Source organism: Anguilla rostrata, chromosome 3 (genome assembly GCF_018555375.3).
Source record: "Anguilla rostrata isolate EN2019 chromosome 3, ASM1855537v3, whole genome shotgun sequence".
NCBI lineage: Eukaryota > Metazoa > Chordata > Actinopteri > Anguilliformes > Anguillidae > Anguilla > Anguilla rostrata.
This window is the reverse complement of record NC_057935.1, coordinates 1,125,847-1,147,998: the sequence shown is the minus strand read 5'-3', so window position 1 is coordinate 1,147,998 and position 22,152 is coordinate 1,125,847. Positions and strand designations below refer to the sequence as shown.

The following is a 22,152-nucleotide window of genomic DNA, read 5'->3' as shown; positions in this document are numbered from 1 at the left end:
CTCGGGATCTGGGGGTGGGGGTTCGGGATCTGAGGGCGGGGGCTCGGTGAAACGGGCCAAGAAACAGAGGAGAAAATGTGCGTTAGCGCTGTAGCGCGTGCTGCGGGCGCTGTCGTGGAAAAGTGCCCGTCGTGCCACGCGAGCTCAGCTGGCCTTGGCTCCAGCCTGAGTCAGACTTGTGCGTGAGCCTTTGGGCACATCTTTAAGCAGGCGAGTGCGCTGACTTCCTGTCGACCCACCGGCCGCGTTCGTCTCTCAGATTTCGGTGGTACCCTGCGGTAACCATGACGTCATGGCTTATGGGCGGCAGTATAATGGGCAAGGAGCTGGTCTTGTTACCTAAAGTAAGATCGGCGTCCCATACTCTGTACCCTTGAGCAAGCATTGCTTCAGCGTATATTCAGCTGAATAAATGGATGCAATATAAATGCTATGTTTAAAAATAAAAATAAAAAAAAGTTTTGTAAGTCGCTCTGGATAAGTGCGTCTGCTAAATGCCTGTAATGTAATGTAATGGTAATGTAATGTAATATAATGCAATGTAATGGTAATGTAATTGCTTGTTTAGGATGGCCGCATAGTGGGTAGAGAACTGGGCTCATAGCTCCAGAAGGTTGTGGTTTTGATTCCCAGGTGCAGCGATGCTGTTTAGCCCTCCTACCCCAGAGCAGGGTACACGACCTGACTGTTTCATTAATACCCAACTGCAGGAACGGAGCGCAGGGAAGTCCCGCAAGGCGATCTGGGTAAAAAGCTTCCGCCAAAATGTGAACGTGATCATCTCTGTGTGCCACGGCAACGCCACGCTCAGACCTTCACAAACACGAAGCGCAACTCCGCCTGACTTCAGTCTCACAGCGATACCGGCAGCACAAAAGGCAGCATCAGACCGGAGGGGGGGGGGGGGGGGGAGGGTGCGGCGAAACCGGACCCTTTCATCCCCGGGCGCGCTGACGCACTCGCTCACACACAGGCCCAGAAGGCCCGGAGCGGCGAGCCGAATCTGAGCTGGGATCTCTGCTGCGGCGCGGGGCGGGGGGGGGAGGTCCCCCGCTCCAAAAACAAACAAACAAAAGCACCCTTTAAACGGTTTGTGTGTCAATAAAAACATGAGGAGGGAGGAGCTGCGCTCCACGCCAGTCCGTAAACGGCACTCCTCCATCACGCGTGTTCTGTGTGACCGCCAAAGCGTCCGCTCAGCCTGGGTCCGGCTCAGTCTGGGTTCGGCTCAGCCTGGGTCCGGCTCAGCCTGGGTCCGGCTCAGCCTGGGTCCGGCTCAGCCTGGGTCCCCTCAGTCTGGGTCCGGCTCAGCCTGGGTCCGGCTCAGTCTGGGTCCGGCTCAGCCTGGGTCCGCTCAGCCTGGGTCCGGCTCAGCCTGGGTCCGCTCAGTCTGGGTCCAGCTCAGCTGGGTCGCATCCAGCTGGGTGCCTCAGCCGGTCCGCGCAGCCTGGTCCGCTCAGTCTGGTCCGCTCAGCTGGGTCCGCTCAGCCTGGGTCCACTCAGTCTGGGTCCGCTCAGTCTGGGTCCGGCTCAGCCTGGGTCCGCTCAGCCTGGGTCCGCTCAGCCTGGGCCTGCACATGTGCGCCACAAACAGGACAGTGCAGCGCAAAAATCTGACAGCTGGTATGTCTGGTACCCTAACTGAAAATCTGACTCTGCAGGTTTTAGAAAGTGAGTTATGGCTTTCAGCAACCTTCATCATTTCCAAAAAAAAAGAGAGAGACAGAGACAGTCTCTTCAATCATAGCAGAAAGCGTGCACACATGAATGCTGAATTTCATCACCCACTGCACGATTAAAGCACAAATCAAAATACCCTTAAATCTGACTTCTGTTGAGCGTATCCTATGTTAATATTGGATAAACATTTGTTTAGTGATAAAACACACCGTTCAAATCAAAACTTCTGGCTCAGAGTGTGTCCCGTGCACACAGTCTGGATCTCTGTCAGGATTACCTTCTGGAACCAGCTGGGTGTGTTTTATTTTTTTAATTTTTCTGGCTTTCGATCACAGTGGGGTCCAATAGGAAGAGCTGCATATGAAATGCACAAATCATGAATCACAATTCATAATTCCTTCCCATCTGTAAATAGAAAGTGCACAAGAAATTGACCGAATTTGCAGTATAGTTGGGGTGCATTTCGGAATAATGCACCTCCTCTCAGGAAAGATCCGTCACTTGAATGTCTTAAGTGTACCTGAGTTTCTTTTCATTAACGGAAGCTTCCGGACTGGAGGCAGAGAGAAAAGTGGCGCTTTATTTATAACAGGGCGAAACACGGGTCTGGCTTTTTTCATTACTTCTCATTAGTGAGGATAATGCTCCGGTTACGACACGCTCTGATTCAAACAGGGGAATTGCGTGACTCTGATTCAAACAGGGGAATCGCGCGGCTCTGATTCAAACAGGGGAATCGCGCGGCTCTGATTCAAACAGGGGAATCGCGCGGCTCTGATTCAAACAGGGGAATCGCGCGGCTCTGATTCAAACAGGGGAATCGCGCGGCTCTGATTCAAACAGGGGAATCGCGCGGCTCTGATTCAAACAGGGGAATCGCGCTGATCGGCGCTCTGATTCAAACAGGGGAATCGCGCGACTCTGATTCAAACAGGGGAATCGTGCGACTCTGATTCAAAGGGAATCGCGCGGCTCTGATTCAAAAGGAATGGCGGGCTCTGATTCAACAGGGAATGCGGGCTTCTGATTCAGAGAGGAATCGCGTGGGCTCTGATTCAACAGCGGAAAGGCGCTCTGATTCAGACAGTAATGGCGCATCTATAATTGAAAGTGAGTAGGTGTGGCTCTGATCGCAGCATAAGTGTCTGTTCGGTCAGTCTGTGGCTGTATATTGCAATCTGTACGGTATGCGTCCTGTCTGTCTGTCTGCCTACCTCTCTGCCTGTCTGCCTGTCTGTCAGCCTGTCAGTCTGTCGGCCTGTCTGTCTGCCTTCCTGTGTCTGTCTGCCTGCCTGTTTCTGTCGGTCTGTCTATCTGCCTGCCTGCCTGTCTGTCTGTCTGTCTGTCTGTCAGTCAGTCTGTCGGCCTGTCTCTCGGTCTGTCTGTCCATAACTGCAGAAACAGTGCTTTACACACACACACACACACACACACACACACACACACACACATACATACATGCACACACCCCAACTTGGATATATAAGGTGAGAGAAAAAGTGTGACTCAAATATAAGCCCACATTTGACTGAAAGTCAAAAATGTTAATATATTAATATGCAAAATTAAAATTGCAGGCTGTTTCCTGCAAAATATTTAGCACACCGTGGCTTGGCATGACAAGCTCATTAGCGTGGATGCTGTTTTGCGGAAAGCATGCTATGAATGTGTGTAAAAAGTGGGTCAGACGCCTAAAAAACAGTGCAGTCAGCACAGTTTAATACCACCACACCACAAGGCTTACATCAAACCCTGAAACCCCTTAGTGCTTTCCATAACTAAGAACTGTGCACTTAAAATTGAAATATATGGTATATATGGACAGTATGCCAAAACCATCTGACTACTTGTGTGTGTTTGTAGTGTGAGTATGCCTGACGATTAGTGTAGCAGTACAACACTGTACGTTCAGCAGACACATGGGGAAATACTTATACACTTTAGACAAGTGTGTGAGTAGGCATGAATGTGTGTGTGTGTGTGTGTGTGTGTGTGGTGTGTGCGTGTACACTACTTGGCCAAAAGTATGTGGACACCTGACATCCAACATCTCATCCAAAATTATGGGCATTAATATGGAGTTGGTTCCACCCTTTGCTGCTATAACAACCTCCACGCTTCCTGGAAGGCTTTACACTAAATGTTGGAGCATTGCTGCAGGGATTTGCTTCCATTCAGGCAGAAGAGCATTAGTGAGATTGGGCACTGATTGAGTGATTAGGCCTGGCTCGCAGCTGGCTTTCCATTTGATCCCAAAGGTGTTGGATGGGGTAGAGGTCAGAGCTCTGTGCAGGAGGGTCAAGTTCTTCCCCACATTTCTCAACAAAACCATTTCTATATGGACCTCGTTGTGTGCCCGGGGGCATTATCATGCTGAAACAGGAAAGGGCCTTCCCCAAACTGTTGGGGAAGCAGAGAGTCATCTAGAATGTGATGGTATGCTGTGGCATTAAGAGGCCTTCTCTGGAACTAAGGGGCCGAGCCCAAACCATGAAAAACATCCCCAGACCAAGCACTGTGCTGATACTTTTGGTCATATAGTGTATGTCTGTGTATGTGTCTGTGCATCTGCGTGCCTGTTCATGTGCGTGTGTGCATGTGTGTATGTGTGCATGTTCATGTGTGTGTGCGCGTGTTGCATGTGTATGTATGTGCATGCGTGTTCATGTGTGTGTGTATGTGCGTGTGTGTGCATGTGTATGTGTGCATGTTCATGTGTGTGTGTGTGTGCGCGTGTTGCATGTGTATGTATGTGCATGCGTGTTCATGGGCATATGTGTGCGTGTGCATGTGTGTTTGTGTGTGTGTGAGTGCGTGTGAGTGCGTGTGTGTGTGCGTAAGTGTGTGCGTGTGTGTGTGTATGCGTGCGTGTGTATGCGTGCATGCACCAGCACAGGGTGAGCCGTGAAGGTGACAGTATGGACGCACTGCTGGGGTCCTCCCTTCTCAACGATGCTCAGTCATCCAGACACTACTGTTCACTTGCCTGGATGACTTAATTATCACCATAGTACTATTCACCGAAGGCAAGAGGCACCAGCGTCTCCATTCCAGCCACGATTCAGAGGGAAGCTCGCGATTCTCTCAGTCCCTCAGTATTGTTAGTAGGTGACGTTTTGTTTTTGTTTTTTTAAGATTTTTTTTGGCATGTGATTCAATGGCAAGGTCAACGTTAGAGGCTGCGAGTAATTCCGCAAAAAATAAATCTATAGGTTATCGAGAATCCTGTCATGTCTCCTTATCTACTGTAATTCATAATATTCTGAACCTTGTCCTACAAGTTTCAGTTATATCGTTGTTACAGAAAGCCAAGCCTGCTAAAAAAGACATAGTCATGCTATGCGACAAGATATAAATATAATCTTAAAGTTCTGTACAATTTATTGTATTTGCTTCTAAGTGATGCAGCTGGCCAACATTGCACTATAATTGTATCCAAATTGCGCCTTACCAAATGAATGTAACTACTGAGTGATTTAATTACTGAGATAATGTTTTTATAAGCGTGGCATTTCGCGGTTCTTGTTGACAGCGGGGTAAAATTAAAATAAAGGGAAGAGGATGTTAAGCACGCGCACATTCGCACGGTGTACTCCCGAAATCCACTTTGAATACCAGGGCAATTCTTTGTCTTTCTGGCTAAGCCGCGCGTGCCCGTGAGCACGTTCGGCACGGCACGGTAAACACGCGCATGCGAAGCCAAACGGCAGCGCGGAACGGAATTTGCATTAATTCAAAAAAAACCCGAAGGAGTCAGTGGAGGACTGTTCACATATCTTGGCGTCAGACAAATTCCCTCAGCAGAAATGCAAATAAGGGCTCTTGTGGAGCAAGAGAGAGAATTACGCTCATCTCTCCGAATATCGATACGTTAATGGAGTGAAGAAAACATGCGCGAATCTTACTGCATGCCTAAATCTATTTATTTTCGTCCGAACGGTGGGAAAAAGAAAGGCCTCCAACTCGACAAACGCTGTTGTCTTTCTGTATTGTGAACCATGCGGAAGTCGTGGCCTCCACAATAATAAAAACACCATTTAAAACACACAAAAAATAAATTGCGTTACATGTGACGAGGGAAGCGCATTCACCTCATTTAAAACAGAAAAAGGACAAAAGGCAAACCGGTATCTGTGAAAAACGCTACGAGGAACGTTCCGCCCACAAACCTCGTCACGGAACGACAGCCTGGAGTCACTCCATACTCTGGACGGGCCAACGGGAGTTTACATTTTCACTGAATTTCACTCTGCAGACAGTCATATCCCTACCCACTTACACAGCCTACTGTACATTCTTTTACATACAACCTATTTATACAGCTGCATATTTGACTGAAGCCATTCAGGTTAGGTACTTCGCTCAAGGGTACAACTGCAGTGCCCCACCTAGATTTTGAACCTGCAACCTCAGCGGCAAGACCTGTTCTGTATCTATTATTCTCCACCACCGCCCGACAGGATGTGAGAAAGGCCTGGCCCTTCACCAAATCGCACAAATATTACAGCGCTATTAATAACTTCACTTTTAATTACGTATACACATCACAATAAAGAATTAGGAAATGAACAAGAAAATAAAACCTAAAGAAAATTATGTCCTGTTTCGTGGATGCCTGCCAAACACTCGCACGAACACTATGAGTCACGGCCTCAGTTTCAGTTCTCGTCACTGAGACGCGGTTAACAGCGGAATCCCTGCCCAGGGAAGGTCATCTAACGTCTTTAATTCAGCTGTCAGAAAATGTCTGGTATCATCTTCATGACTGGACATAATTCACGTGAATTACTAATATTCATATTAACAGAGGAAAGAAGGGACAGTTATACACACACACACACAGCCACAGATAGAAGAGAGTGACAGGCATGTAGTTGCCTGAAAGAGCGTAGATATTGTAGATATTGTAGATATTGTAGATATTGTAGATATTGGTAAAGTGCCATGTTATCTTTGCTCGTATATACTGTATCTAAGTGGAAACACACACAACAAATTATGTGTATTTGTTCAAAGGGCAAGTGCACGATCCGCAGCTGGGACAGGCTTGGCATCGGGACACTGCCCCGCTCCTGGTGCTTCCTTAAGCACACTCACAATAAGCCACGCTCAGAGATTATCCCTGACATGTCCTGGAGCTTCACCACTGACCCAAGGATCAGCGAAACATGTCATCTGACACCTGAGTATGTACACTTAACAGGAATGCCCCTCTGACTGGATTCTCTCTATACGTACAACGCAAGCTACACACTCTATACACATCGGGCCTCTTCCGCCAAATACGTGCGCGGGCACATTTGATCGTAAACTGCGTGTAAGAACGTTCCGTTCATTTTGGCATTCATCATTTTTTTCTTATCTGTATTTGTTCGTGACTGTTTCCTCATGCAAATCACAAATGAACATCACTGCGCATAAAATTCACAAACAGCCAGCATTCATCATCTCGTACGCCTGGGATACGCACAAAAACAAAGGTCCGCACATGCGTCATAAATCTCATATTGTTTTTTCGTAGGAACGTTTTTAAGAACAAAAGAGTAATTTCATAAAAGTTTTGTGAATGAGGCCCATTGGGAGAATAGTTTTTAAAAAACACAACAAATGTACATGCTTTTCAGTTGTCAAAATACACAAAACAAATACCGAAATATGTTTTAAATGGTTGCAATATTGTTTTGTGCTTTGTGTATCTGGCAACATCAATAAAGGAAATCCTGCCAGGCAGTCTGCAGGGAGCTGGAGCCCCCCCGGCACAGCAGGTACACAGAGAGCCACATGGTTCTCATAGCTGAAGCCCTGGACGCCACTCGCTGCTTCACTCTGATCCGCTGCCATTTCTTGTTGAGATATAAAACTACAGGTTTTCAGGAGCCCACATAAATATGGGGATTTGCTTTTTTTTTTGTTAACATTAGGAAACGTACAGGCAAATTCATTCAGCTCCAAACCAGTATAACAACATCAAAAAGAAATTTTGATAATTAAAAGACCTGAGGGTGTTTTTTTGCAACATGACACTAGAGTTTCCTACAGTGCATCCAATAAACAGTTCTTAGGGACAAGTGCTTGGTTATCTTTAGTCCAGTTCCATTACATTACATTCATTTCCTTTAAAGCGAAGAACGGCCTGAGCTCTGAGAGAGTCACTCTGTGCTCAGCGGTCTGTCAGACACTTTGCCCAAGCGCGCGGGAGCACAGACACGCAGAGCTGGTTTGTTTCGGTTCCTCCTCCTCCACTGATCTGCTCTCCACTTCCTCTCTCTCTCCGTGCCTCACAGACACACAGAAAGGCAGTCGGCCCAGTCTTTTCAAAAGCTAAGCAGTTCACAGATACCTCGCCTTGCCGAGCTGCTCATTGGCTGCACGGGGAGTGATGTCATCGCTGAGCGGTATAAGGGCTTTGACAAATAGACTTGGAGCCATAACCAGTGCCAGAACTCATGTGCCTCCGACTGAACCACACTGCGAGTGAGAGAGAAAAAGTGAGAGAGAGAGAGAGGGCGGGGGGAGACACAGAAACAGAGAGAAAGAGAGCGATAAAGAGAGTGCGAGAAAAAGCGAAACAGAAGCCAGCACAATGAAGTCCCACACTTATGAAAACTCTTAAGACCAAGGGAATACGGTTTGCACCGGAGAGAAGTCTGTAAGGAGGAGAACTGGAGGTTTGTGAACTACTTTGACGTATGTAAATAGTGTCATTTGTTTAGCTTTGCTCCTAACTGTTGTATTTAAGCGGTCGTTTAATACTGGTTATCTCCAAATGGCTTTTTAGATCTGTAGTTACTTTGCCGTTTGTTTCCTCTGCGTTTGTTTTCTCCTCCTCCTCCTCCTCCTCCTCCTGATCTGCGTGTGCGGCTCTTAATTTCAGATCATGGGAAACGCGAGCACCCCGGCGGTGCTGAACGGGTCGGTGCCGCTGAACGGCACGGTGCCGTTAAACGGGTCGGTGCCGAGTTCCAGCGAGGCGGAGATGGTCCTGCTGGGCATCGTGGCCTCGGTCCTGGTGCTGGTCATCGTCTTCGGCAACGTGCTGGTCATCACGGCCATCTCCCGGTTTCAGCGGCTGCAGACGGTCACCAACTGCTTCATCACGTCGCTGGCGTGCGCCGACCTGGTCATGGGCCTGGTGGTGGTCCCCTTCGGCGCGTGCCACATCATCCTGGGCACCTGGCACTTCGGAATCTTCTGGTGCGATTTCTGGACGGCCACGGACGTGCTGTGCGTGACGGCGAGCATCGAGACGCTGTGCGTCATCGCACTGGACCGCTACCTTGCCATCACCTCGCCGTTCCGCTACCAGTCGCTGCTGCGGAAGAACCGGGCCCGCGTGGTGGTGGTTCTGGTCTGGGTGGTGGCAGCTCTCATCTCCTACCTGCCCATCCACCTGCAGCTGTGGATGTCCCACGAGGAAAACGCGAGGGTGTGCAAGGACGACCCCTACTGCTGCGACTTCAACACCAACATGCCCTACGCCATCACGTCCTCCATCATCTCCTTCTACATCCCGCTGAGCATCATGGTCTTCGTCTACAGCCGCGTGTTCCGCGAGGCGCGGAAGCAGCTGAAGAAGATCGGGCGCAGCGAGGGCCGCTTCCACGCGCAGAACAACAACCCGGCACCGGGCGGGTCCGGCAGGGAGGTCCGCAACGGGAGGAGGACCAAGGTCAGCCTGAAGGAGCACAAGGCCCTGAAGACGCTGGGCATCATCATGGGCACCTTCACCCTCTGCTGGCTGCCCTTCTTCGTGCTCAACCTGCTCAACACGGTGGAGACCATCCGCCAGATGAAACACTTCGACCTCACCTTCAAGATCCTGAACTGGATAGGGTACGCCAACTCAGCCTTCAACCCGCTCATCTACTGCAGGAGCCCCGAGTTCCGGCACGCCTTCCAGGAGATCCTCTGCTTGAGGAGGCTGCCCTTCTCCAGGGCGGGACACATGAACGACTACGTGCACAGCGGCAACAGCTGGCAGAGCGACCATTACACCAAGAGCAGGTTGAACTCGGAGTACCGGGACGGGGTGCTGGAGAAAAGCGAGCCGTCGGCTGCGGACAGGACCGACCCGAACGGAAACTGCAGCAAGGCGCTGATGAGCGTTATTTAACTCAGCCCCGCCGGCCGGCCGCGACCCACCACACCCGAGCTCCACTCCAGTTTCCTTCTGAGCAAACAAGTGGTTTGGGGGTCAAGTTGCCAATGTGCGCATTTCATTGTGGAAATACAGATATTTTGGGTTTTTTTTTTACTCATATTTTCTATTGCATTATCAATGTGTCCAGCTAGGAGTATTTTGAAACCATGCAAGGGTGGCATCATAGGACTCTTCATCTACCTCATAATTTTTATTTATTATTTTTGCAAGATGCCTTTTTGCTCCCATCTTATCTTTAAGCTTTGTGTTTGTGAAACAAATGGCAGACAATATGGGCCCATATAGTGAAACATTTTGTCGGCAGATTTTGAGAGATTGAACTGTAAAAAGTAAACAGCACATGTTTATTGAAGTTTTCGCAGGGAAAGCCTTTTGCACATTTGGGAAATATGTTCAGATACATATTCTCTCGTTGATCCCGTCGAAGAAAGCCTGAGCCAGTAAACGGAAATGTTACACAGGATTCACCTTTCGTGCAAACGCAGATATCATCAAAAGCCAGATATGGTAGTGGGGTCGTTCGTGATCTAATCGCATAACCCAATACGCCTACCCGCAGCCACCAGACACATTCACCGGAAAACCTTTATTTAATACTAATCGACATGTGAATTCATAACTTAGAGAGATGAAGCACCCTGCTCGTGTAAAATGGGCATTCAGTTGGAGCTCCGCGAAACAAATGAGTAGGAACGAGGAACTTCGGCGAAATAGGAAACATTTCCTGAAGGTTAATCATTCTTCTCGACAAAGGTGCGACAACACGTCAGCTTAACAACAGCAGCGTAAACAAAAATTAATACCTAGCTGATTTCCCCAGAACCCTTTCCTCTCCGCAGCAGGCTACACTAGTCTGGTGATGCTAGCTCGTTGCTAAAACATAAAGTTCAAAACATGTTAAACGTGTTCATAATCCGCCATACAGATACACCGCAGCGCTGACACATTTGATCAACATTCATAGGCGTAGTTTTGATTAGGACAGTCGTTCGTTAAGGAATGCACGTGAAGTTTAGTCATTTCACGAGAGACATTAATTTCAGAAGCATTGTTATCCGATTAATATGCTATGTTTACGAAACCAGATAGTGCAACGAAATAACCAGCTAGTTTTAATTTCACTGCCCTATATAGTATATTCCTGCGATAGTTACTGGAACAAAACAGGGTAGTCGACGATCTTTCTCCCTGGTGGGGTTGTTTTTTATAAAGAGAAAAAAAGAGTTCTGCAAATCTCCGTGTACACGAAGTCTTATTTTCCTGTTAACTCACGGTACAGACGACGACATTTATTTGTTAAACATTGACTCGTTCTCTTGTTCCTTTCCGTCCCCCAATTCAGTTTTTGTTTGCGTTTGTTTTAAACTTTAGGGCTCAATTATTTAGGTGGCTCGGGGATTATTGCACTTGAAGCGTTTTATAGTTGTGATATCAATCCCAGTCTCACTGCTTTAATCCGCCAACTCAGGGGAGAGCAGATAAATTTGGCTTCTTTAGTAAAAAAAAAAAAAGCTATGAGAACAGAAAATTGGATTTGGGGAGCTTTTAGGTTCTCGCACGCATTCTCACATTTTGATGAATACGACACTACAGTCATGTCTCGTATTCGGACAAAAAGCTGCTGAAGGAACGGTCGCTGTGTGCGCAGCAAGGCTCGAGAACTCTGTCCGCAATGTGCACTTAACACACACTCACGGACCCCGATGGGCTTTGAACGGACTCTCTGCGGTTTAAATTCAGTGTTCGTGACCCGCTTATCTGCGCACGTGGCTGCCTTCTGAAGTAGGGCCAGGCTTGAGTGTGAAAGTCGTGCGCTATGTCCTGCTGGACCAGTCTCCCAGTACTGTAGCTTCTGTCCATGACACCATCACGGACCTCGCTTCGGTGTGTAAAGTGTATATAATACATAGCCTACTCGTGCGTGGTTTGTCCTTGGTAATTTTGAATTTGCTTTTCAGTGTGGCAAAGTCCAAAACTCTCGACTCCCCGCCCCCCTAAAAAAAGATTCACGTTTCTATCCCATTGTTTTTTTTTGACAATGTTTTTTTAAAAACGTGTTTTTTAATTGTTGGTCCACTTTGCCTTCAGAAGAACCATATGAATGTTCAGCTAAGCTATTAATTCACTGTCCCATTTAGCAAAATATACGGATTAATGCATGTATATAGGTGTCCATTGAATGTAGTGATTGGCATCGGTCTGTGCAGTCACATTTGAAGCACATTTGAAGAATGGAAATACAATTGAGCGTTTGTTCAGACTGCCCCCTACTGGCAGTGTCCACACCTGCAGTTTGCCAGCGCCACAGATTCTCACAAGCAGTTAAATCATCGCGTGGTTCTCTGTGGATTCTGTAACACCGCTATCACTATTGTGTTGTGGATACTTGTGTTAATAACCTGCAGCCCTCCCCCTGTGCTGCTGAAGGAGATGTTGTCTATGTGCAATAATTCCTGACTGGACGGTCTGACTCCATGCTCAGTGTGCGGTTCGAAATGCAGAGAGCGGTACGCGCATGTTCGAAATGCAGAGAGCGGTACACGCATGTTCGAAATGCAGCGAGCGGTACGCGCATGCTGTAGGACAGCCGGGAGATGCACCCCCGCAGGGGCGCATGCTTTGCAAATTTGCACGCAGCACAACCGGACAGCGTCTGGACACGTTTCCGATTCTGGGTCCAAAGCCCCTTTAGATGAGGGACCAGCTGTTTGAGTGACCCCTGGGTTTAACACTACCCCCACCCCCTCCCTGACTCTTGCCCCCTTCTGGGGAGGGGAGCTCTCTATTCTCACAGCCGTGCCACCTGCAACACGCACGCCATACTCTGCATGCAACACCTGCATCACACGGTGCATGCAACACCTGTGCCGCATGTCGCATGCAACAGATGCGCCGCATGCACCACCTGCGCCAAACGAAGCACAGCATGAGGGAAAATGTCGCACCAGTTAAATGTTTACTGTGTCTGTTATCCAGCTGTTTTCGCACAATGAGTTGTCCGTTCGTAACGGTGTTTTGTTCTGCAAAATAATTATGTACAGAGAAAGAATGAATGTGCAGTGGTATTTATGAGGTGCAAGTGTAACATGCCATTTGTATTTGAATATTAAAGTGTATTTAATGCACATTACACAGTGCCTAGTGGTTCTTTAACCAAAAAATAAATTAATAAATAAAGTGTTTTTAAAAATGAAAGGAATGGCATTATTGCCAGAAACTCAGAAGCAGCATCTGAAATCTGCTCTTATAGCCTGAGGCCACTCCAGATTCACTTCATGGGGAATCGCCGATAAATTCAAATTAACTGTTTACTATTAGGGAGTGAGGAGAATCTGCGGAGTACTATTAGGGAGTGAGGAGAATCCGCGGGGTACAGTCTGACCAAACATGCACTTGATGGCCGGTTTAGAGAAGGGCACAGGAAAGTCGGGTCTCTACCTGAACTGAATTTCATGTAACTTGTCAAGCAGAATAAAGCAGGTCTTGAAAGGCAGGTGAATCAGGATTAGCACATTTTCACTGGTATTTTCTAAAGTAAGTTCTGACATTAAAATCACAACAGTAAAAACCATGTAGACTACAACTATCATTTTCAAAAAACATGACAAAGTCCTGCACTTTAAGATATATAGACTTACTTCAGCTTTAAAACAAAAAAAAAAAACAAGTTAAACAAACTCTGTGTACTCTGATGGGGCTGGATACTAGAACTACAGTTTTCAAAATGGGCAGCAACTTAATTTCAGCGGATTAAAACGAGTCCTTTTAAGAGGAAATGCGCAAACAGGGGAAGCTGGTGTAGTGAAATGTTTCCATTATATATACGAAAAGAAGCTTTGCAGTCAAAGAAAAAAGCATTTCCATTTTTATCAGCTTCAGACTGCTCAGCAGGCTGTGACCTTGGATAAAATACTGCAGGTCACAAAGAAGGTTCAGCCTGGGGCAAAGCACAAAGATACATACTGTTCCATGCATAACCGCATATCCAAACCATAGAATTTGCTTGAGAAAAACTGACATAGTTCAAAATACAGTTGCCTTTTAATTCACGATAAGAATATTCCTTCTGAAATTGTGTATAAGCAATTCTGGGTTAATGTAGTGGAAGGAAGGACTATCGAGAGTGAATGAGTCAACCTCATTACGACGTACGGGCCAAGACGGCCGCTGCTTGAGATATTATCAGGTAGCCTACATTTGTAAGAGTCACCTCGGTCAGAAATGACCAGAAATCTAGGGACAATACATCACATTTTATCACAAGACAATGTGTCGACAAGAGACATTTCATCATTTTTTGCAGGACGGAAATTTCAATATGTGGGAATCTGTAGAGTGACTCATCTTCAGGCTTCCTGAGTCACGCGTGCTTAAATTTCAGCAACTGCACCCAAAACCCTGAAATTCACTCCATGGGCATTTCACTCTGACCGAAAATGTGCGAGCTAAACTTCTTTTCTCCGTTGTTTCATTTGTGTTCGAAGCCTGTTGCCTGTTCGTTTTGATCAGCTGAAGATAGCCCTTGGAGCCGAGGACCCGTCACACCTGTTATTTATGTGGGAGACTCACGACTGCGGCCAGGAGGAGATCCAGGAGTCGCGTGAGGTTGCCACGGGGACACGAAGTGCGTAACAGCAGAATGAGAGCACTGTGCTATGGCCAGCGCGTTCAGCCAAACCTCGGGTCGCGCTGTGATGAGGGGGCGGCATATGGGGCGGACGAAGCCTTTTCCTGGGTCTTATCTCAACTCAGAACTTATTTATGTAGGCCTATCGCATTTTCGGGAGGAAAAAAAACCCAAAAGATTTGTCGCAATACACTTCACAGCTTATCCTGACCTAAAACCCCCAGGACGCCAGGCCTGGGGTGACAGCGGCAGGGAGAACCTGCCTAGGAGGCAGGGAGGAGGACATTTTGAGAGGAAGCAGGTTCAACATGGGAGCCCACACTCTGACTAACTGTGAGTGCAGGTTCGTGGTGACTAACACTTTTCCAGTGTCAAACATTCTTTTACTTAAAACACACACACACACAGGTTTGTATTGCTATACTTGTGAGGACTTCCCATTGACTTGCATTCATTCCGTAACCTCTAACCCTAACCCCAACCACTACATGCCTAACCTTAACCTAATTGTAACCCTAACCCTAAATCCTAACCTTAAAACAGCCTCTTGAACTTGTGGGGACCAGCAAAAGGTCCCCACCTTGCGTGATTTTCCTCATCTTTCTATCCTTGTGGGGACATTTGTTTCTCACAAAGATAGTAATACATGCCCACACACATAGAACAACCCCGGAATCTGAAGGGTTGAACTGAGGCTTTGCCTGGGAAAAGGGTTCAGACAGACACTGAGCCGTGACGGTGTTCCCGTGAGACAGAAAGGGATCATTCTAATGGGGTGCAGGGCCCTCGCGCTGGAGATAAACACTCAAATCGCATTTAAATGCACCCTCTGTGGCAAACCAATCATCCTCCTTGATTGGAGCCGAACGTTAATTACTCTAATTACAGCGGTACTTGCACCGTCCGCATATAATTACGTTTTTTAAACAGATTTATATTATCCATCTTCCTTTCATGCGCACCCTTTGCTCTCTGCCATTTTAATGAAGATATATTAGATAACGCTCAAATCACAACAACCGGAATAGCTGGGCGGCTGATGCTCATCCAAATGGCACTGTTATTGCTATCAGTCTCTCATAATGTCTCAGTTTACAAAGATTCCACTAATTAATGGGAAATGAAACAGTCCCTCTCATTACGAGGCGGCATAATTCTCTGGGGCATTGAAGAGGCCTGTTGAAACAATAGCGAGATCCCATCTTATCGATATATGAGAATGTGCAAAACACTTCTGATATGGCGTATGAAATATACATGAAGCATGTATATTTGCATGCTTCATAAAGTCATCTGCAAGGGCCCGGCACTCCACATAAATACAAGTAGACTAAAAGGCGTTTGCACGCGTCGCGGTGGAGGATTTTTGTGTGTTTACTCACTTCATTGCTATTTGGGAAAGGCTGATCGATGAGCGAGACGCGAAGTCTGTACAAAGGAGGCCCGCGCGTCAATGCCCATTTCCTGAAGCCGGCTGCTCGGCTGGTCTGATAGGTCAGCGCGAGATGCTTGTCAGACTGAAGCTGAAAAGACATTCCACCTAACTACGGAAATAATTACCCTGTCCGGTCACATTGTGTACAGTCATTCACTTAGAGGCGAACTGTCCGGCTTGCCCATATGTTACTGCTCGTTTGTCTTAATTTTTAATACTATGTTATGCATTTACTCATGGACAATAATCTCGGATAACATGACTTTATGGGTAATTTTGTATAATTATTTTTTGCTTGGATATTTTTCTAAGGAGCCTAACATTTGTATTTATTTATGTATAAAGCGGTTGCAAGTTCTGCTTAGAATACCCCTCCCTTGCAGCAGGAAAATAAACATTTTCTTTCCTGTGGGCTTTGCCACTTAGTATGTCAAGAAACAGCTGCACTTGTGTACTAGTACTTATAGGTATTTATGTGCGATTACAAATACCAAAATACTAAATATACCAAAACTGTTTCATGATTGAGTGTGAGCTACGCGTCATGAAAATTCATAACCTCGTGCCATTTTGTTTTCACATCGCCCCTTTGAGGTTTCAAAAATTGAGAGAATGTGTGTTAAACTTTTTTTTCGCTTTGTCTCAGCTCGCACCCTTCCCGGGCAATGGCGATTTCCTATTCCGAACAAACTCGACCGCAGCAAATTAGCCCCTGAAGGTTTCTGGTCAGCTCAGCTGAGCCCCGTGTTTAAGTACCAATTTCACCTTCCCATTCACATGAACCGTTTAGAAGATCTTGACAACAGGAGCCCACCGCTCTGCTCTCGTGTCTATACTGCGACATTCGCTTTTCAGCGGCCTTTTAATCAGAGAAACGGCACGCGTGGAGTTTTTCCCCCGTGCTCTTCCCTTCCCTCAGACGGCCGTTACGCAAGACCGCCGCGCGCTGTAAAGCTGGGTGCTGGGAAGCCGGTTTCGGCTGTCACCCATGTCCTGCGCGCGGCGGTGGCTCCGCTGGGGAGGAAAAGAAAGAAGAGCAAATAAAAAACTGCACTGTTGCTCTCTGCCCCCGTGGTTTTCCCGGGGGGGTCGCGCGACGGCAGGAGCACTGGCACCGAGCTGTCTGAAATGCTGAGTTCGACAGACCGTTTTTCCCCTAAGTAACTGGCTCTCAGAAATGATTTTCGTGGACGTGAGGTTAAGGCAACAAACCTCAAAGCCTGGTATCGTTTAGAAGGTCCAAGGCAAATATGACGATCGCCTCCCAAGCAAATAAGCAGGCAGGACAACCCGACGCGTCCCTTTCCCACGTTATCTACAGTACTAACGCCGGTGTACAGTAGCCTAGATATGCAACATAAAATACCCTGTACCCTACTGGGGCCTGATTAATTGGGTGTTATGAGCAGAAAGTTTAAGCAAAATAGCAGATACTCCTTGGACGCCGGAAACATGGATTGGAATAGCAACTTTTAAAAGAAGCATCTAAATGGTGTAGCCGTATACCCAGTTCAGTTCCTGTGCAAATTAACAGACATAGGCGAAACCCAACAGGTGCCTTCAACATTAATTTGAGGAACACAAGAGTAGTGTCAAATTTAGGGGCTCGGTCACCACTCGCTGAAGTATATCAGGGAACAGGATCACTAACAGGCAGGTAGTGAAACGTGGATGGATTTGGGGCGTTTTGCGATAATTTATCGCAAAAAAGACACCCTAACGTTTTCAGCAGGGGTACAGCGAAATGTAGCCGATTTCTTCTAAATTGTATTTTGCTATCCCAAGACCTTGGTGCAAGATTGTGATCACAGTCAACGTTAGTTGGGAGGCATGCATGTAAAACCATCACCTCCAAGTTTGTCAGTATTGGAAATATACTGTAACTACGTAGGAACATTTAAAGTGTAGCTGCGTTTGTTCAAGCAGGAAATTAAAATCAATTAGCCACCTCATTTTAAACACATCAAGCTTTCGCACATGCGCGCGTTATTAATCAGAACAGCATTAAATGAAATATGCATGAGCATTCCATTGGCATTTAACGCACATTCCACAGTTGATGTGTTCAAAAGGAATTTAATTCATTCTGCTTTTACAGTACAAGTATTTTTGATTATCCCATGGTAGAAAAATGAGAAGAACGATAACTGCAGCTGCGAGAAGCAATCTGAGCATAAAATAAGTCATAAAAAACTGATCAAACCCGTAAATGATTAGTGGAACAAACAATGAGGCATTGGTCTACAGAATAAAACGGGCTAATTTGCATGTTAATTTGCAAATCGTGTTGCGCCTGGTTGCCACATTTTTTCACCCAGAAATGACTCCACTGGAATGAGGAAATGTATCAGTGGAAATGCACTGCGTAGCAAGTTCAATTTGAATCGGGGTAAAATTGCTGGTTTTGCTCATAGACAAATTGTTCAAAATTGCGCTGAAAATGAAGCAGGCCCGGTCTGCAAACGTGTCCGTTTTATTGAGTTTTTCATTTTCCGTCTGGCTGCTGCTGCAGCTCAATTGGGGCAGGGATAAAAACATGGGGTCAACAAGGACGTCGGTAAAGAACACTAGAATCAAAGACTGGGTAACAATAATTTGATCTCATCTGATCAGCTACAGCACAGACATGGACACGGTGCACTGCACGTGTCATTTAAACTTTAATGATCACTTCAATTTTCTATCAGGCCCGGTAATAACTTCAAAATCTCACGCGCTCAATCGGCGAGATCTTGTTGTGTATCAGGATAGTAAAGTAAGGCAATGCGTTTTGTAGTTCATAAGGTGGTATGTGATTGAAAGATGTTTCTCTTTCATGTATCGGTTGATTGTCAAAAAATGTACAACATGCGAGTAATTTCGGGTAGACTAGATTTACATGCAGCAGCAGGTTTCAGTGGCCTGGCTCCAAGCCGATAAATAACAAAGCTGAAGGACGAGTGGATATGACAGGTGAGCGCGCACACAAAATCACCCGTTGGACACTGAGTGTAACTCACTGAGTCGTTTCAGAACAGAACGGCTCGCTGAGAATTGCCAAAATTGTGATTGTTTATATATCAGGCCAGATATGGAGACTGCACAGCTACAACAGACACCAGAAGTACGAGGAACGGACAGGCACTGCCGAGTAGTTAGAAACAGCAGCGGCATTTCGCAGAGACATGGGCGACGCTCACGCTCTGTACTGTGAAACCCTCGGGGAAAGGTAAAAGGAGAAACACGCTCTGTGTCAGCCTCCGAGGGCTGGTGTGGTGACAGCACTCGTCTAGCATGTCGCAAACACTTGCTCTCTCTCTCGCTCTACCGTTTTCTCCCTCGCAGGCTTCAGAAACCGTACTGTGTGTTCTAGGCGAGCGCGAGATCCTCGGAATGAGCCGAACTGATCTTTCCCAGCTGCGCGCCCCCGTCGGCGATCCCGCCCTTCCTTCTTTATCCCGCAGATCAGACGGATCATTCCACAGAGGGACACCGGAAAAGAGGGGAGGGGAAGTACGGTCTGCCCACTTCTGCCCGATCCATTAAGCAACGCGGACGAAACCTGCTCCTCTCTTCTTTGCTGTGAATGTTTTTTTAAACTGTTTTAATCAAGAGCGCTCTCTTATCCACCACTTATGTCTCCATTAGCAAGAAGTTACGTAACATCAGGCTGCCATAATGATTTTTCTGTAACTCCAAATTGAAATGAGGGTCCTGCGCATAAAAAAAAAAATTAATCGACTTAAAAACACTAAACATCACCGGAATACAAAATAACAGGTCTAAGTGTTTATCAAGGAAATTTGAAACATAAAAACCATACAAAACAATTTATTAAGAAAGCCCACCGGTTACTCTATCATTAGGTGTGGCTGCTCTTCTGAACAGCACCCATTTTGATGCGTGTGCCATGAGAGATTTTTAAAGCTGGCTGGGATCTCTCTGTTCTTTATTGACAGGGATTGTAATAGGTGGATTTGATTGACAGCAATTGTAACAGGTGGTTACAGTGTCTCTGGGTAACCTTATCATCTATTAGTACATCCTATGCATGCTGCATTATGCATGGTACATTCCTGTTCGTACTTCGTTCTTTTGTTGAAATCGCTGTATAGCAAAATGAGCTTTCAACGACAGCATTGGGAGCACTGGCTCGAGCCTGTGCACAAGATCCACTCGACAATTTCTGTTCTCCTGACTGTAAATCTGAACACGATGACAACTGAAGTTTATTTAAGAGGCCCCCATGACATGTGAAAAGGAGTGATAAGAGAGCGCTTGATAAAGCGGGTAAGGTCGATGGCTACAGTGAACCTCGGGTGTTTCTAATCATGCTTAACATAGCAGGGATGGCGAGAGATGATTATCGCTACACCCTGAGTACTCGTACGCCTGGAACCTGTTTCCTCTTGGCCGGGATTCCCTTGCCTAAGATGCTAATCTCCACGGGACTTTCCAGGTGAGGGATAAACAGCATGCTAACGTGTCCCTCGCTCGCCCGAATCCAGCACAGACACACCGCCCGGCTTCAGAGAGAGAGAGAGAGACGAGGTGCCCGGCGTGGCTTCAGAGAGAGAGAGAGAGACAAAGTGCCCGGCGTTGCTTCAGAGAGAGAGAGAGAGAGACGAAGTGCCCGGCGTGGCTTCAGAGAGAGAGAGAGAGACGAGGTGCCCGGCGTTGCTTCAGAGAGAGAGAGAGAGACGAGGTGTCCGACGTTGCTTCAGAGAGAGAGAGAGAGACGAGGTGTCCGGCGTTGCTTCAGAGAGAGAGAGAGAGACGAGGTGTCCGGCGTTGCTTCAGAGAGAGAGAGAGAGACGAGGTGCCCGGCGTTGCTTCAGAGAGAGAGAGAGACGAGGTGCCCGGCGTTGCTTCAAGAGAGAGAGAGAGACGAGGTGTCCGGTCGTTGCTTCAAGAGAGAGAGAGAAGACGAAGTGCCCGGCGTTGCTTCAGAGAGAGAGAGAAGGAGAGAGAGAGAGAGAAGAGACGAGGTGCCCGCGTTGCTTCAGAGGAGAGAGAGAGACAAAGTGTCCGCGTTGCTTCAGAGAGAGAGAGAGAGACGAGGTGCCCGGCGTGGCTTCAGAGAGAGAGAGAGAGACGAGGTGTCCGACGTTGCTTCAGAGAGAGAGAGAGAGACGAGGTGTCCGGCGTGGCTTCAGAGAGAGAGAGAGAGACGAGGTGCCGGCGTGGCTTCAGAGAGAGAGAGAGAGACGAGGTGTCCGACGTTGCTTCAGAGAGAGAGAGAGAGAGAGACAAAGTGTCCGACGTTGCTTCAGAGAGAGAGAGAGAGAGAGACAAAGTGTCCGGCGTTGCTTCAGAGAGAGAGAGAGAGACAAAGTGTCCGGCGTTGCTTCAGAGAGAGAGAGAGAGACGAGGTGCCCGGCATTGCTTCAGAGAGAGAGAGAGAGACGAGGTGTCCGACGTTGCTTCAGAGAGAGAGAGACGAGGTGTCCGGCGGGGGCTGGTAATGGGCGGGTGGAGAAGGGACAGAGGCTGAAATGAGGCTTTGAGCTTGTGTAACACTTGCACAACTTCTCCCTGCTGGTTTTTCTTCCCCTCCGAAGGGGCGAGGCTCACTCTCTTTTCGAGTGCCCCGTGGAAGGACCCATTTCAGGCGCCTGGGGTGAAAGTTCCCGCTGTTATTTCGGTTCATTTGTGTGTTGTTTTTTTATTTGACGCCCATTCGTTGGTTCCATACGTCTGCTCTGGAGCCACACAGTGAGAATTCACACCTTAAAAGTTGGAATTCAAAAAGCTATTTGCAGTTTACTTTGATCTAGGCATGTGGCAGGCACGGACTCACAGATCTTTCTTGCATCACAATCCATGAATACAGAGGGATATTTCCTCAAGCCATTCAGGTTAACATTTACAATGGTGCAGTGCCAGTGTGTAGGGGTGACTGCAAACATCAGCACAGGCTGACGTCACATCTTTGTGTTTCTGTAATTACATTTTTACAGCAGCAGGCCACACGACCGTGCAGGTTGTTCTTCTGAAGTCTTTCCACGCTTTTGTTTAGTACAGAAACGGCTGGGTGTTTACGCTCGTGAAGTAAGAAGAGATCGCTGCTTTCACACTCGGAAGGGCCCGGAATCAAAGAGAGCGGAATGAGGTCACCACACATTGTGAATATGGAGATTAAAAACTCATAATCATAAACGCATGTTTATTTTCCCAGCCACAAAGAGCGTGAACTGTTTGTTTATTTTTAGCTTTAGTGTTTCTCTGGGTGCCCAAGCGCTTTGGTTCGGCCATAACGTTTTATTATTT

At 47.2% G+C, this 22,152-nt stretch overlaps 2 protein-coding genes across 3 annotated transcripts in view; one reads left to right on the top strand and one right to left on the bottom strand.

The window, feature by feature from the left end:
* Positions 1-22,152, bottom strand: part of LOC135249767 (ubiquitin domain-containing protein 2-like) — a 123,088-nt gene that overhangs the window by 89,264 nt on the left and 11,672 nt on the right. The gene's annotated exons all lie outside the window — the stretch shown is intronic.
* LOC135249765 (beta-2 adrenergic receptor-like) lies at positions 8,087-12,971 on the top strand. The gene is made up of 2 exons (XM_064325298.1): positions 8,087-8,348; positions 8,555-12,971. Exon 2 carries the CDS (start codon positions 8,558-8,560, stop codon positions 9,791-9,793), a length of 1,236 nt encoding a protein of 411 aa, XP_064181368.1. The 5' UTR covers positions 8,087-8,348; positions 8,555-8,557; the 3' UTR covers positions 9,794-12,971.